General features: G+C 45.3%; 1 protein-coding gene across 1 annotated transcript in view; it reads right to left on the bottom strand.

Annotated features, from left to right (window-relative positions):
- Window positions 1-14,913, bottom strand: part of LOC124613611 (atrial natriuretic peptide receptor 1-like) — a 917,955-nt gene that overhangs the window by 414,706 nt on the left and 488,336 nt on the right. The window contains exon 3 of the mRNA XM_047142326.1: window positions 10,948-11,097. Within this exon, the coding sequence (XP_046998282.1) occupies window positions 10,948-11,097 (150 nt within the window). The remainder of the gene's footprint in view (window positions 1-10,947; window positions 11,098-14,913) is intronic.

The following is a 14,913-nucleotide window of genomic DNA, read 5'->3' as shown; positions in this document are numbered from 1 at the left end:
GAACATGCTTTGTAGCCAGGAGACAACCACATACATTTTGATGGGTTGCAAGTATTGGCAGTCATAAGCGGACACCACAAAAGTCTGTGCAGAGACGTCATAGAGATTGTTAAATACTTCAGGAATTTCATTAGGATGGAAGTGGAAGTGAAATTGAACGACATATGGATCGCGGTGCTGAAGAAGTTGCGCCCAGTCTTACATTATGGAGTGATGGACAGCGAACGACGGCAGCCGACAATGGCCAATTGCGCCCGTATATTCGAAGCATATGACGTCACGCCACTGCACGTGGCGGGAACACAAGTAAACGGAACTTTGCTGCAGTTAGTAGCAAGCCAGTGTGTGAATCGGACACTCGAAGATCCTACGATCCCCCTTGAAAATGTCCTCCGCAAACAGGAACGAAACGTTAGGTTTAAATGTGAAATTCATTAATATTTTAGTAATTAAACTTCATTGTCCAATATCTTGGAGACAATTCATTCAAGTCCACACATTATTTTACATTGAATCTGGTCAAATGGAGTTGACGTGTAACCCACAAAACAGGAAAAAGCGTGTTCTCGCGTGACTATAGAGTATATTCAACGTTATCCAATACATTCGACCTATCCATCATTTTACACTTACCTAAAATTTATAGCACAAAGATTTTATTTTTAAAGGAACGATTCACTTTTACAAGAGTATATCTTTTACATCTATTCGTACACAGCGTTGAGATACTTTTTACAATTAAGTTTCAGAAATGTTCCATTTTCCCTCCACCGGACCCCCGAAAAACTCGTTCCATAATTTTTCATGCATGTCTGAAGTTATTGCATGCGTTGTCGCTATGTACACACGCACGCACGCACCCACCCACCCACCCACCCACCCACCCACTCACACACACACACACACACACACACACACACACACACGAAATATCGCATACAGGGAGGGGAGATCACGCGAGCTTGGAGACTACTGGTGCAATTCGAGACGTCAATATTCCTTACGGCCGATCCATCATTAAAGTCGGACATTGTTAAGAAATGCTATTATATGCATGTGTCAGTGGGTGCTAAACTTAAAACGTGAAGCAGAGAATGCAAAATACCTCGTGTTGCTGTGTTATCACTGCTCGACTAGACACACATTGGGTAATAAACAAGCCAGCTAAATGTAACAGACAGACCCTTACCGGCACCTACGTGAACCAGTAACTGACAAACGGCGCCAGAATAAACTTTTAATTTCGTTGCATAAGTTCAGTTGAAGTTTACGTCTTCATTCATGTAGCAGATGTAATCTTGCGAAATCAGACGAATCTCGTGGAAACAATCTACAAAACAGAGGCAACGTGTTCTCAGGAAACCTTCAATACCAGTTATTTGTATTCCTTTTCGGCCTGAATCTTAACGGTTCGCTGTAGGATATTTGGTTGCTATTAACAGTAAGCCAGTAACACGATGTCTTAATGCACAGTAGAAGATATTGCTGCCAGTATCACTATTTAGAGAACGCTTTTATAAACATTCTGATGTACTGAACTCTGCACATTCACACATATCTAAGTACCTTTTATAATTACAGAGAGGATATGGTTCATGGGACATTATGAAATGGATCATGCCTCCATTTGTCTAATTCTTTATGCTAGTACGAATGTCTGAAAACAGAGTATAAACAGACCTGTTGAAGCAGCTACTTTGTCATGTACTGGTTGCCCACAGCTTTTATTGAACTTTATATGTGATTTGCTGACAAGTGACTTGCTACATTTACCTAATGTCTCCATCCTGCCATCATTCAGTTGCAGCACTTTAGATGACATTCTGTAAAGACCCAACAGAATGTTTTCTTCTCAGAAAACCGTGAACACCAAAATTTTGGAGGATGTATGTTCAGGATTTTTCATTCCCTCACATAAAGTCTAAGAGATATTTAAAAAATCTTGATTGAGAGAAAAATTTTGATAAAGTCGACTGCATTGCTGCCTTTTACATTTTGGAGCTAACAGGGATTACATACAGAGAACGAAAGGTTATTTACCCCTTGTTCAGAAATCGAAGTACAGATATAAAAGTCAAAGGCTGTGAAAGAGAAGCAGTGGCTGAGGAGAGAGTGAGAGAGGGTGTAGCCTATTCTCGATGTTATTCAGTCTCAACGTTGCGTAAAATGTGGAGGAAACCAAGAAGAAATCTGGGAAGAGAATTGAAGTTCATGGAGAAGAATTAAAACATGTCGTTTGCCAGTCACATTGTAATTCTATTAGGGACAGCAAAGGACTTGGAAGAGATTATAAGTTGAAGATTAACAAAATTAAAGCAAGCATAATGGAATGTAGTCAATTTAAATTAGACGATACTGAGGGAATCAGTCTAAAAAACGAAACATTAAAGGTGGTAGATGAATTTTGCTACTTGGACAGCAAAGTAACTGATGATGGCGGCAGTAGAGAGGATCCCAAATGAAGACGTGCAATGGAAAGAAAAACGTTTCTGAAGAAGAGAAATTTGCTAACATCGAATATAGATTTGAGTGTCTGGGAGCCTTTTTCTGAAGCTATTTGTCTGGAAAATAGCCTTGTGTGGAATTTAAACATGGACTGTAAGCATGAGAGAACAATGCTGTTCTTTAATGTTGTTATCACACCACAGACATCGTTTTCTGTGACGCAACAGAAAGTTATCAACATGAGGTGTTGCTGGGAGCACATAGTTAATGCATGTGGGATCTTTATTGTAGCTCTCCTTCGAATAGTGTTTTCTGGAGTTGAGTACAAGCAGGCGGTTTGGCTCTTGCAATGGATAGTTCGAAGCCACGTGTAGCTTTTAGGGAGTGGAACGTCTCAAAGCACTTACTGGGGACAGAATTACAGGCCCCAATCATTTCTCGCACCATTGTGCAGACAATGCTTTCGGCCGAAGAGGCGAAAAATAGCCTACCTGAATCTACCTGTTAGACGTTTCTTGCCACGGCAGGGACAGGGGCGCAGGAGAGAAAGTAGGTTGCCTAGCCAAGGCATTTCGACAGTGTTGTAAACGCCTGTTGTGTACAGAGCTGGTATCCATAAGAATCCGAGAGTTTCCATGTTCGCCTTGGGCCAGACGCTGTAGACGGAGCCATCAGGTTGCGTCGTCCCTCTGTCTGCCGAGTTTTTTGGGAAGCTTCGGGCCTTCGGAAGAATTTTAGGATGGAACGCGACATATGTGGTGGCTATGAAATGGTCTATGTTAGGACACAAAAGCACTTCGATTGGTTTAGCCAAGGTCTCTGATCGGACATGCTGTGATGTTAGGCCTGTCTAGATAATGATCTCTGTTATAAATGTGTTGTTCACTTAAAGCCTAAACAAAAACATTCAAAACACGCTGTGGGGAACACAATTCGGGAGCTAAACGTCTTCTCCTCGCTGTGTGAAATATACGAGTCAGGGATTGACTACATCTACATCTACATCTATACTCCGCGAGCCACCTTACGGTGTGTGGCGGAGGGTACTTATTGTACCACTATCTGATCCCCCCTTCCCTGTTCCATTCACGAATTGTGCGTGGGAAGAACGACTGCTTGTAAGTCTCCGTATTTGCTCTAATTTCTCGGATCTTTTCGTTGTGATCATTACGCGAGATATATGTGGGCGGTAGTAATATGTTGCCCATCTCTTCCCGGAATGTGCTCTCTCGTAATTTCGATAATAAACCTCTCCGTATTGCGTAACGCCTTTCTTGAAGTGTCCGCCACTGGAGCTTGTTCAGCATCTCCGTAACGCTCTCGCGCTGACTAAATGTCCCCATGACGAATCGCGCTGCTTTTCGCTGGATCATGTCTATCTCTTCTATTAATCCAACCTGGTAAGGGTCCCATACTGATGAGCAATACTCAAGAATCGGACGAACAAGCGTTTTGTAAGCTACTTCTTTCGTCGATGAGTCACATTTTCTTAGAATTCTTCCTATGAATCTCAACCTGGCGCCTGCTTTTCCCACTATTTGTTTTATGTGATCATTCCACTTCAGATCGCTCCGGATAGTAACTCCTAAGTATTTTACGGTCGTTACCGCTTCCAATGATTTACCACCTATGGCATAATCGTACTGGAATGGATTTCTGCCCCTATGTATGCGCATTATATTACATTTATCTACGTTTAGGGAAAGCTGCCAGCTGTCGCACCATGCATTAATCCTCAGCAGGTCCTCCTGGAGTACGTACGAGTCTTCTGATGTTGCTACTTTCTTGTAGACAACCGTGTCATCTGCAAATAGCCTCACGGAGCTACCGATGTTGTCAACTAAGTCATTTATGTATATTGCAAACAATAAAGGTCCTATCACGCTTCCCTGCGGTACTCCCGAAATTACCTCTACATCTGCAGATTTTGAACCGTTAAGAATGACATGTTGTGTTCTTTCTTCTAGGAAATCCTGAATCCAATCACAAACCTGGTCCGATATTCCGTAAGCTCGTATTTTTTTCACTAAGCGTAAGTGCGGAACCGTATCAAATGCCTTCCTGAAGTCCAGGAATACGGCATCAATCTGCTCGCCAGTGTCTACGGCACTGTGAATTTCTTGGGCAAATAGGGCGAGCTGAGTTTCACATGATCTCTGTTTGCGGAATCCATGTTGGTTATGATGAAGGAGATTTGTATTATCTAAGAACGTCATAATACGAGAACACAAAACATGTTCCATTATTCTACAACAGATTGACATAAGCGAAATAGGCCTATAATTATTCGCATCTGATTTACGACCCTTCTTGAAAATGGGAACGACCTGCGCTTTCTTCCAGTCGCTAGGTACTTTACGTTCTTCCAGCGATCTACGATAAATTGCTGATAGAAAGGGGGCAAGTTCTTTAGCATAATCACTGTAGAATCTTAAGGGTATCTCGTCTGGTCCGGATGCTTTTCCGCTACTAAGTGATAGCAGTTGTTTTTCAATTCCGATATCGTTTATTTCAATATTTTCCACTTTGGCGTCCGTGCGACGGCTGAAGTCAGGGACCGTGTTACGATTTTCCGCAGTGAAACAGTTTCGGAACACTGAATTCAGTATTTCTGCCTTTCTTCGGTCGTCCTCTGTTTCGGTGCCATCGTGGTCAACGAGTGACTGAATAGGGGATTTAGATCCGCTTACCGATTTTACATATGACCAAAACTTTTTAGGGTTCTTGTTTAGATTGTTTGCCAATGTTTTATGTTCGAATTCGTTGAATGCTTCTCTCATTGCTCTCTTTACGCTCTTTTTCGCTTCGTTCAGCTTTTCCTTATCAGCTATGATTCGACTACTCTTAAACCTATGATGAAGCTTTCTTTGTTTCCGTAGTACCTTTCGTACATGATTGTTATACCACGGTGGATCTTTCCCCTCGCTTTGGACCTTAGTCGGTACGAACTTATCTAAGGCGTACTGGACGATGTTTCTGAATTTTTTCCATTTTTGTTCCACATCCTCTTCCTCAGAAATGAACGTTTGATGGTGGTCACTCAGATATTCTGCGATTTGTGCCCTATCACTCTTGTTAAGCAAATATATTTTCCTTCCTTTCTTGGCATTTCTTATTACACTTGTAGTCATTGATGCAACCACCGACTTATGATCACTGATACCCTCTTCTACATTCACGGAGTCGAAAAGTTCCGGTCTATTTGTTGCTATGAGGTCTAAAACGTTAGCTTCACGAGTTGGTTCTCTAACTATCTGCTCGAAGTAATTCTCGGACAAGGCAGTCAGGATAATGTCACAAGAGTCTCTGTCCCTGGCTCCAGTTCTGATTGTGTGACTATCCCATTCTATACCTGGTAGATTGAAGTCTCCCCCTATTACAATAGTATGATCACGAAACTTCTTCACGACGTTCTGCAGGTTCTCTCTGAGGCGCTCAACTACTACGGTTGCTGATGCAGGTGGTCTATAGAAGCATCCGACTATCATATCTGACCCACCTTTGATACTTAACTTAACCCAGATTATTTCACATTCGCATTCGCTAATAACTTCACTGGATATTATTGAATTCTTTACTGCTTAAATACTCCTCCACCATTGGCGTTTATCCTATCCTTGCGGTATATATTCCATTCTGTGTCTAGGATTTCGTTACTGTTCACTTCCGGTTTTAACCAACTTTCCGTTCCTAATACTACACTCCTGGAAATTGAAATAAGAACACCGTGAATTTATTGTCCCAGGAAGAGGAAACTTTATTGACACATTCCTGGGGTCAGATACATCACATGATCACACTGACAGAACCACAGGCACGTAGACACAGGCAACAGAGCATGCACAATGTCGGCACTAGTACAGTGTATATCCACCTTTCGCAGCAATGCAGGCTGCTATTCTCCCATGGAGACGATCGTAGAGATGCTGGATGTAGTCCTGTGGAACGGCTTGCCATGCCATTTCCACCTGGCGCCTCAGTTGGACCAGCGTTCGTGCTGGACGTGCAGACCGCGTGAGACGACGCTACATCCAGTCCCAAACATGCTCAATGGGGGACAGATCCGGAGATCTTGCTGGCCAGGGTAGTTGACTTACACCTTCTAGAGCACGTTGGGTGGCACGGGATACATGCGGACGTGCATTGTCCTGTTGGAACAGCAAGTTCCCTTGCCGGTCTAGGAATGGTAGAACGATGGGTTCGATGACGGTTTGGATGTACCGTGCACTATTCAGTGTCCCCTCGACGATCACCAGTGGTGTACGGCCAGTGTAGGAGATCGCTCCCCACACCATGATGCCGGGTGTTGGACCTGTGTGCCTCGGTCGTATGCAGTCCTGTTTGTGGCGCTCACCTCCACGGCGCCAAACACGCATACGACCATCATTGGCACCAAGGCAGAAGCGACTCTCATCGCTGAAGACGACACGTCTCCATTCGTCCCTCCATTCACGCCTGTCGCGACACCACTGGAGGCGGGCTGCACGATGTTGGGGCGTGAGCGGAAGACGGCCTAACGGTGTGCGGGACCGTAGCCCAGCTTCATGGAGACGGTTGCGAATGGTCCTCGCCGATACCCCAGGAGCAACAGTGTCCCTAATTTGCTGGGAAGTGGCGGTCCGGTCCCCTACGGCGCTGCTTAGGATCCTACGGTCTTGGCGTGCATCCGTGCGTCGCTGCGGTCCGGTCCCAGGTCGACGGGCACGTGCACCTTCCGCCGACCACTGGCGACAACATCGATGTACTGTGGAGACCTCACGCCCCACGTGTTGAGCAATTCGGCGGTACGTCCACCCGGCCTCCCGCATGCCCACTATACGCCCTCGCTCAAAGTCCGTCAACTGCACATACGGTTCACGTCCACGCTGTCGCGGCATGCTACCAGTGTTAAAGACTGCGATGGAGCTCCGTATGCCACGGCAAACTGGCTGACACTGACGGCGGCGGTGCACAAATGCTGCGCAGCTAGCGCCATTCGACGGCCAACACCGCGGTTCCTGGTGTGTCCGCTGTGCCGTGCGTGTGATAATTGCTTGTACAGCCCTCTCGCAGTGTCCAGGTCAAGTATGGTGGGTCTGACACACCGGTGTCAATGTGTTCTTTTTTCCATTTCCAGGAGTGTATATGCGCACTATTTCCTTCAATAGGAGATACTAATTCAGGAACCTTGCCCTGGATACTCCTGCAGTTTACCAATATTACGTTAACTTTTCCTGTTTTTGGTCTCTGAGGACGGACGTTCTTTATCAACGATGATAATGTCCTCTCTGGTAAGCCGTCAGGTATTTTATCGTTTCGCCCAAGGGGGGGTCCCTCTAACCTAAAAAACCCCCGTGTGCACGCCACACGTACTCTGCTACCCTAGTAGCTGCTTCCGGTGTCTAGTGCACGCCTGACCTGTCTAGGGGGGCCCTACAGTTCTCCACCCAATAACGGAGGTCGATGAATTTGCAACCATTATAGTCGCAGAGTCGTCTGAGCCTCTGGTTTAGACCCTCCACACGGCTCCAAACCAGAGGACCGCGATCGACTCTGGGCACTATGCTGCAGATATTAAGCTCAGCTTGCACTCCGCGTGCGATTCTGGTTGTCTTCACCAAATCAGCCAGCCGCCGGAAGGAACCAAGGATGGCCTCAGAACCCAAGCGGCAGGCGTCATTCGTTCCGACATGTGCTACTATCTGCAGCCGGTCACACCCAGTGCGTTCAATAGCTGCCGGAAGGGCCTCCTCCACATTACGGACGAGACCCCCCGGCAAGCACACCGAGTGCACACTGGCATTCTTCCCCGACCTACCCGCTATTTTCCTAAGGGGCTCCATAACCCGCCCAACGTTGGAGCTCCCTATAACTAATAGGCCCGCCCTCTGTGACTGTCGGGACCTTGCCGGAGAATCGGCCACTGGCCCAACAGGCGAGGCATCCTGTGGTGGCTCGGAAACGATGTCATCACCACTAGGAAGCACCCCGTACCTGTTGGAAAGGGGTAAGGCAGCTGCCTCGCGGCCAGATCCCACCTTCGCCTTTCGGCCAGGCACGCGCGAGCCCACCACTGTCCGCCATTCACCCTGGAGTGATGGCTGACCGGTAAGATGCTCACTGCCGGAAGACGCAGCGACATCAGGGGTTCCATGTGATTCCAAGGCCACCGAAGTAGGCATAGGTCTCACCACAGTTGCCCCAACGCCACTACGAGCCGACGCCTGCGCCTCGAGCTCGATGAGCCTAACAGACAAAGCCTCCACCTGCCCCCGAAGAGTGGCCAATTCTCCTTGCGTCCGCTCACAACAACCACAGTCCCTACACATGACTATGTTTACCCTACTCCATACGGTGACAAATTCCCAAGTTAATCTTCTGATGAGCTACTCTGATAATCAAGAAACACTCACTGAAATACGAGACGCGAAAACTACGCTAGGTTTTCCCAGAAAAACTATTTAAAAGCTAAGCGCAGCAAATAAGTACAAAAACGCTTTATACAAACAGTACTCGCTGCTGCTGGTGCTCTCGCTCTGGCTGTCACAAGACAACTGCTGATTCAAGTGACTAGTGGCTAACGGCCGCGAAACAAACAAAAGACGGTTTTAGGGCGCTTTCTGTTCTAAACGATCAAGAAAACACTAAGAAATCTAACACGAAAACTACGTTAAGTTTTATCAAGAACTGTTAGTTACTATGCAGAGCAGATAAACACAAATAGAATCCCTTCCTTAGTGGAAGGTCGTAAACAAAATGCAAAATAAACGCTTTATACAAACAGTACTCGCTGCTGCTGGTGCTCTCGCTCTGGCTGTCACAAGACAATTCGGGAGCTAAACGTCTTCTCCTCGCTGTGTGAAATATACGAGTCAGGGATTGACTATTTCTCCAGCAAGGAAAAGAATATTATCAACTTTGGTTAGGATTGGCTTGGAGGTTGAACACACAAACTAGACGGAATGCGTGATGCTCGTAAAGTCTTGTGATTTGCACGAAACCAAAGACGGGGGGTTGCATTGGTGCACTTTTAAGTTTACTGAGTTTTGATAGAAAGGAATAAGGGGAGACATGGACTTCTGATTCAGACTGTGGTCTGGAGAGGAGATTCTGGCCTTGACTCTTGTTATTAGTGGGTTGCATTTGGAACACTGATCCTGACTGTGACTTCGCACTGGCAGTGTGGAGTCTTTGATGAAGTCTTAGCTGTACCGACTGTTTGGACCTCAGTTATCTCGCTGAACTCGCTCATGATTTATTTGTCCTCTCGCTTAACTTGTGTTGTTTGTCCTATGCCAGTGATGGGCTTATAAAAGAGTAAGTCCATGTTAAAATATTAACCACCCATCAGTAATTGAGTACAATAATGACAGGGTCACCATTTTATTGGTTGGTTGGTTTTGGAGAAGGAGACCAGACAGCGTGGTCATCGGTCTCATCGGATTAGGGAAGGATGGGGAAGGAAGTCGGCCGTGCCCTTTCAGAGGAACCATCCCGGCATTTGCCTGGAGTGATTTAGGGAAATCACGGAAAACCTAAATCAGGATGGCCGGACGCGGGATTGAACCGTCGTCCTCCCGAATGCGAGTCCAGTGTCGAACCACTGCGCCACCTCGCTCGGTCACCATTTTATTATTTTTTCTCAGTATTCAAGGTTTATTTAAGATTCTGATAAACCTCCAATGCAAGCTAGCAATTATAACCACCGTCAGAAGGCAGATTTAATTTAGCAGACGCGGGGCCGGGTAAACAAGTGGAAGGCTTACAAATTAAAGTGGGCGGTGTCAGAGCGTAAACCTGTAGTCACCTGTAGTCTTTCAAATCAGACTGCAAGAACATTGTAGTCTTGCAAGTATTTCAGACAAGAACAGTATAGAAGCTTCTGAAACGTGGTGCTACGGAAGGATGCCGAAGATTAAATGGGTACATCAAGTAACTGATGAGGAGGCACTGACCAGAAATGGTTAAAAACTAATTTTATGGCACTATCTGGTTAAAAGAAAAGACTGATTGACAGGACACATCTAGAGGCATCAAGGAATTGTCAATTTTGTAATGGGAGGAAGTGCAGGCGGGTGAAAATTGTAGAGGGAGGCCTAGGAATGAATACAGTAAGCAGGTTTAAATGGATGTAAGTTGCAGTACTTATTCGTGATGGACTACCATTGTGACCTGCGTCGAACCAATCCTCAGACAGAAGATCACATCAACTACCACATAAAACTTAGAGTGAAGAATGCTTGAAAGTTAAGATAAATGAGCATGAATAATTATTACAAAAGAAACTGCAAAATCAAGCAAAAACATGAGACGTGAATTGTGAAAGAAACAACTGATAATAAGGGAAAGCACAGATTGTCTGACTTTCGTTCATTGCTTGTAATATCCAGTTTCCAGTGCATCCGAATAGCAATGTTTATTCAAACCCTACTTCGCACAAACCGTTGAATTCTCAGACCGTACAACGCAAGCAGTGCTGCCAAACTACAAGCAGAGAATGGCGGTGGGTGTGGCGGCACTCACTTGGGTAGCAACTGGTACAGCAGTTCTTCACACTTGCGCTTCTCCTCCAGGTAGTCAGACGTCCTCTCCTCGACCAGTGTCTCCAGGTTGTTGGCGTACTGCTCCATGCGCGACAGCAATTTCTCCAGGATTTTCCCGCCATCACTGTCCCTAGAACATACACAAAATGAATGGCTGCATAAAGGATACGATCAGTTTAGGGCAGCAGATAAAAATACCAACGTTCCGCTTAAATTTTTTTCTTTGAACTGGTGTCCAAAGCTTGAATATAGTTGTTAAGTGACAAAATTTTTCAGATAATTGGCTGTAATTATTAGACAAACAATAAGCTGACAGCGGAAAATTTGGCCTTTCCGCTTGAAAATGGGCGAAATCAGCGGACTGCATGAGACGTAAAAGACTTTTAATGTTATTCAATCCGAGGTGGATTTCGTTGAACTTCTTGGCTATTATTACATTAAGGATTGTACGTTAAGGACGAAACAGCCACAAATATGTTTAAAGAGCTCTGTTTTATTGCCGTGAACGATTTCAGACTATTACGCTCCTCTTCAAACTGATCACTTCTTTTATTACAATATTAGGTTCATCAGCAGCATGTTGTCCGGTTCTGTACGTCATAAGAATACTAGCGCCATTTTATTTGCTGGGTGGATGCCTTGAATAATACAGAAAAATATGCAAATATGCTACATTTGATAGCATTCCCTTAAATTTGTTCTTGACACGAAACGCCTTTGACTAGATCAAATATAAATGCAACAGACTCACTTGCTTTATATGTCACCAATTGTAGCATATTTATATGCTTTACTCGAGTCATTCACCCAAAATATGAAGTGGCGCTAACTACTCAAGTATTCGTATGCAGCTCAGGAGTCAACGACATGCTGCTAGAGAATGTAATACTATGATAAAAACAAGTGTAGCCAACTGAAGACGGAGATGGTATCGCGAAACCGACGGAGCCTACTTGGCTGTCTTAAGGTTTTGATTTCACTTAATGACTGATATTTTCCAAATGCCATTGCACAGAAACTTATAGAAGACACGTCCGGGAACATCACCCCACATAAGCCTTTTTCGTGAGTGCAGGCAATGACCGATGAAAATGCCTACCTTCTGCTCCTGGTTATGACTGGCTGGAATGCCTAAAGATTTGAGATAGGGGCTCGCGAGATCGAGGAGTCGGCTGGCAGCTCTCGGGAGGACGTAGGAGGCATGCTCTCGATGGGTCGGAACTCATGTTTTCACTGTGTATTTCAGAAATCGCAAGAAAGTAATCCTTCGTAATCAACTGTGCTATTTCTTACAGTGCGCAAAATAAGGTCGCGAAAGTGTGTTTCTGTGAGTGATCGTGAATTTGGGGTCGAACCAATGTGGAGTGTGTTGTTTAGCGATTGTGCAGCCGCTCAGTTAGCTGAGACCTAGGTGTTGTGGAGCCAAGTCAGTACCTGGATGGCGGTTTTTAGTGACCGAGACGATTTGGTGAGATTTTCGCTGCAGCCAATAAATTACGTAGGAACTTGAGCGTGATTTTCTTGCCCTGTTTCTTGTCTTGTTGCTGTGGAGATTGTCGGTGGACGTTGCTAGGAGCTATTCGCAGGCAGTCTATGGTCCATGAACACTTAGTGGTGTGCATAGTCCAGCCCAGTGATCGGATTTCGTATTTTCCCTGAAACTGGTTGCATTACTTCAGGGTTTTAATTATTATCTGCAGAGTAGTGAGAAACTTGACCTTCCATGAAGTTTCGGCATTGCAGCCGTATGATGTAGACTTCTTGCCGCTTTATTTCGGCTGACTACGATTCATTTATCTTAAGGTGATTGTTTAGCATTGGAGATTACTAGCTTACGTCACTAACTTTATACCATAAAAGCGGCACGGCGACGCATGCGCAAAGGCAGCCGATACATGAGCCACCACTGTCGAGTTTCGCGCCCTCTTCGAATATTGCTCCACCTATGACGCACAGACGTATGCATAATGGTGATATCACATGGACGCTCTCGGTCGGAAAGGGGACTTGCGAAGTTAAAATTCAGATGTGAAACCAACAAAATTAATTATCGCTAGACGTGTCACTAGCCATAAAAAAATCCTTTTTGTAGATATTAAAGAAGTCACCTGATCCCACTCCTTATCCAGTTGAAAGGCGCTATCACAATTAAAAAGATCTTTCGCCAAACGTATTTCCACCGATTACTTAAAAACTGGATCCCAGAAGGATCTCGTCGAGGCTAAGATTTCTATGGCAGAATAATCCTTGGAATGTCCTATGGATATACAATGCTCGTCTATTGCTGACTTACTGGGCTGCGAAAAGCGAGTGTGGCGATGAAGTTCAACACACCTCTCACGCGCTGTGCACCTTGTCTGACCACGTAGGCTTTGCTGAACTATCAACATATTATGTAGACTCCGGCCCTCCGCAATCACAGATCGTCCTTTGCCGAATTGGGAAGAGCACAGGTCATTGTAGGTGGGCGAAACATTACTTTGACATGTAGTTTCCTTAAGACTCTTCCTAATTTCGACGAAATGTTGCCGGAATATGGGTGGAGCGTCCTGGACTTGTACCACTCGTTCTCCTCTTGATATTGTGGGTGGTCACATTTCTTCCTCCTTAAAGCTGTGCAGATCTAATGTGGAGAATAACCAGTTTCTTTGAAAACAGCTTGCAGGTGTTCCATCTCCTCTGCAAGTCAGTCTCCATCAAATATAACACGTGCCCGGTGCATCAACATTCGAAGGACGCCCTTACTTTGTGATTGTTGGTCACAGCTAGACGCCTGCAAATACAGTTCTGCACGTGCGGGCTCACAGTAAACGAAATGCTCCAATAATCCACCAACTTTACGACTGACGAAGACATCCAGAAAACGACAGACGACCGCCCTTCTCCATTTCCATCGTAAATTTTATATCCTCGCGGATTGAATTCAGGTGCTGCAGAAAGCGTGGCAGTTCCTCTTCACCGTGGGGTCTCACTACAGAAGTGTCATCTACATAACTCCATAAGCCTTTGTGTTTAAGTTCTGCCGCATCAAGTGCCCTCTCCTCAAAAACTGCCATAAGTGAAGTTTTCTGCAGGAGGGGAGAAAGGACTTCACTGTTGAATAAAAAGTAGGTTGAGGAGAGGGCATGATGAAATAGCGCTGTTATATCGGCTTCGAACGTACTGCTGATGAGTGACAATGAAGAGCGAGACGACATCGAAGCTAACTAACAAGTCGGACTCAGTCTATTAACGAAGTCATCGGACTTGCGAATATGATGCGAGCACTCCCCCACATTACGTATTAGTAAAGATGCAAGAAGTCTAGCTAAGTCATATGACGGAGCTCCGATATTGTTCACAATAGGACGTAATGGAAGATGATCTTTGGAAGACCATATTACTACGGTGTAAGAGAGCTGTGAGGTCTTAATCTTTTCGCAATTTCTTGCTGAAGGAAAGAAGAATTCAACGACGCCGACGTTATTTCTTCTATTCTCCTTGCGGGCTCTTTATCGATCTTCCGGTACATTGGTTCACTCAGCAAGCTATAAATCTTCTGCTCATGGTGGTAACAGTACAGTGGCATTTCCCTTGTCCGATGGAAGGACCATCAGGTGAATATCTTCTCGTAGCTTGCTTAGTGCGGCCCTTACCAAGGACGAAATGATACTCTTCTGAGGTGGGTCTCTCGTAAGTGTGCGACATGTTCCACGCCTAATTTCTTCTGCAGCGTCACTGGGAAGAAGTCTAACAGCCTCTTCAACAACACTAATAAAATCAATTAAAGGCAAGGTTCAAGGCGTAGGCGGGAAGTTCAAGCCTTTCCCAAGCTCTCACGTCGTCCAAAACCTTATCCGTAAAATCGACCACGGTGCGTCGAAAAGCATATCCTTGCGGTAATGTAGCTGACGGGCGGGCAAACTTCGCCGATAGTCTTGAAGCAGACTCTTTATGGGCCTAGTCC

This window comes from Schistocerca americana, chromosome 4 (assembly GCF_021461395.2).
Source record: "Schistocerca americana isolate TAMUIC-IGC-003095 chromosome 4, iqSchAmer2.1, whole genome shotgun sequence".
Taxonomy (NCBI): Eukaryota; Metazoa; Arthropoda; class Insecta; order Orthoptera; family Acrididae; genus Schistocerca; species Schistocerca americana.
The sequence above is the reverse complement of the archived record's forward strand: the minus strand, read 5'-3'. Positions and strand labels throughout refer to the sequence as shown.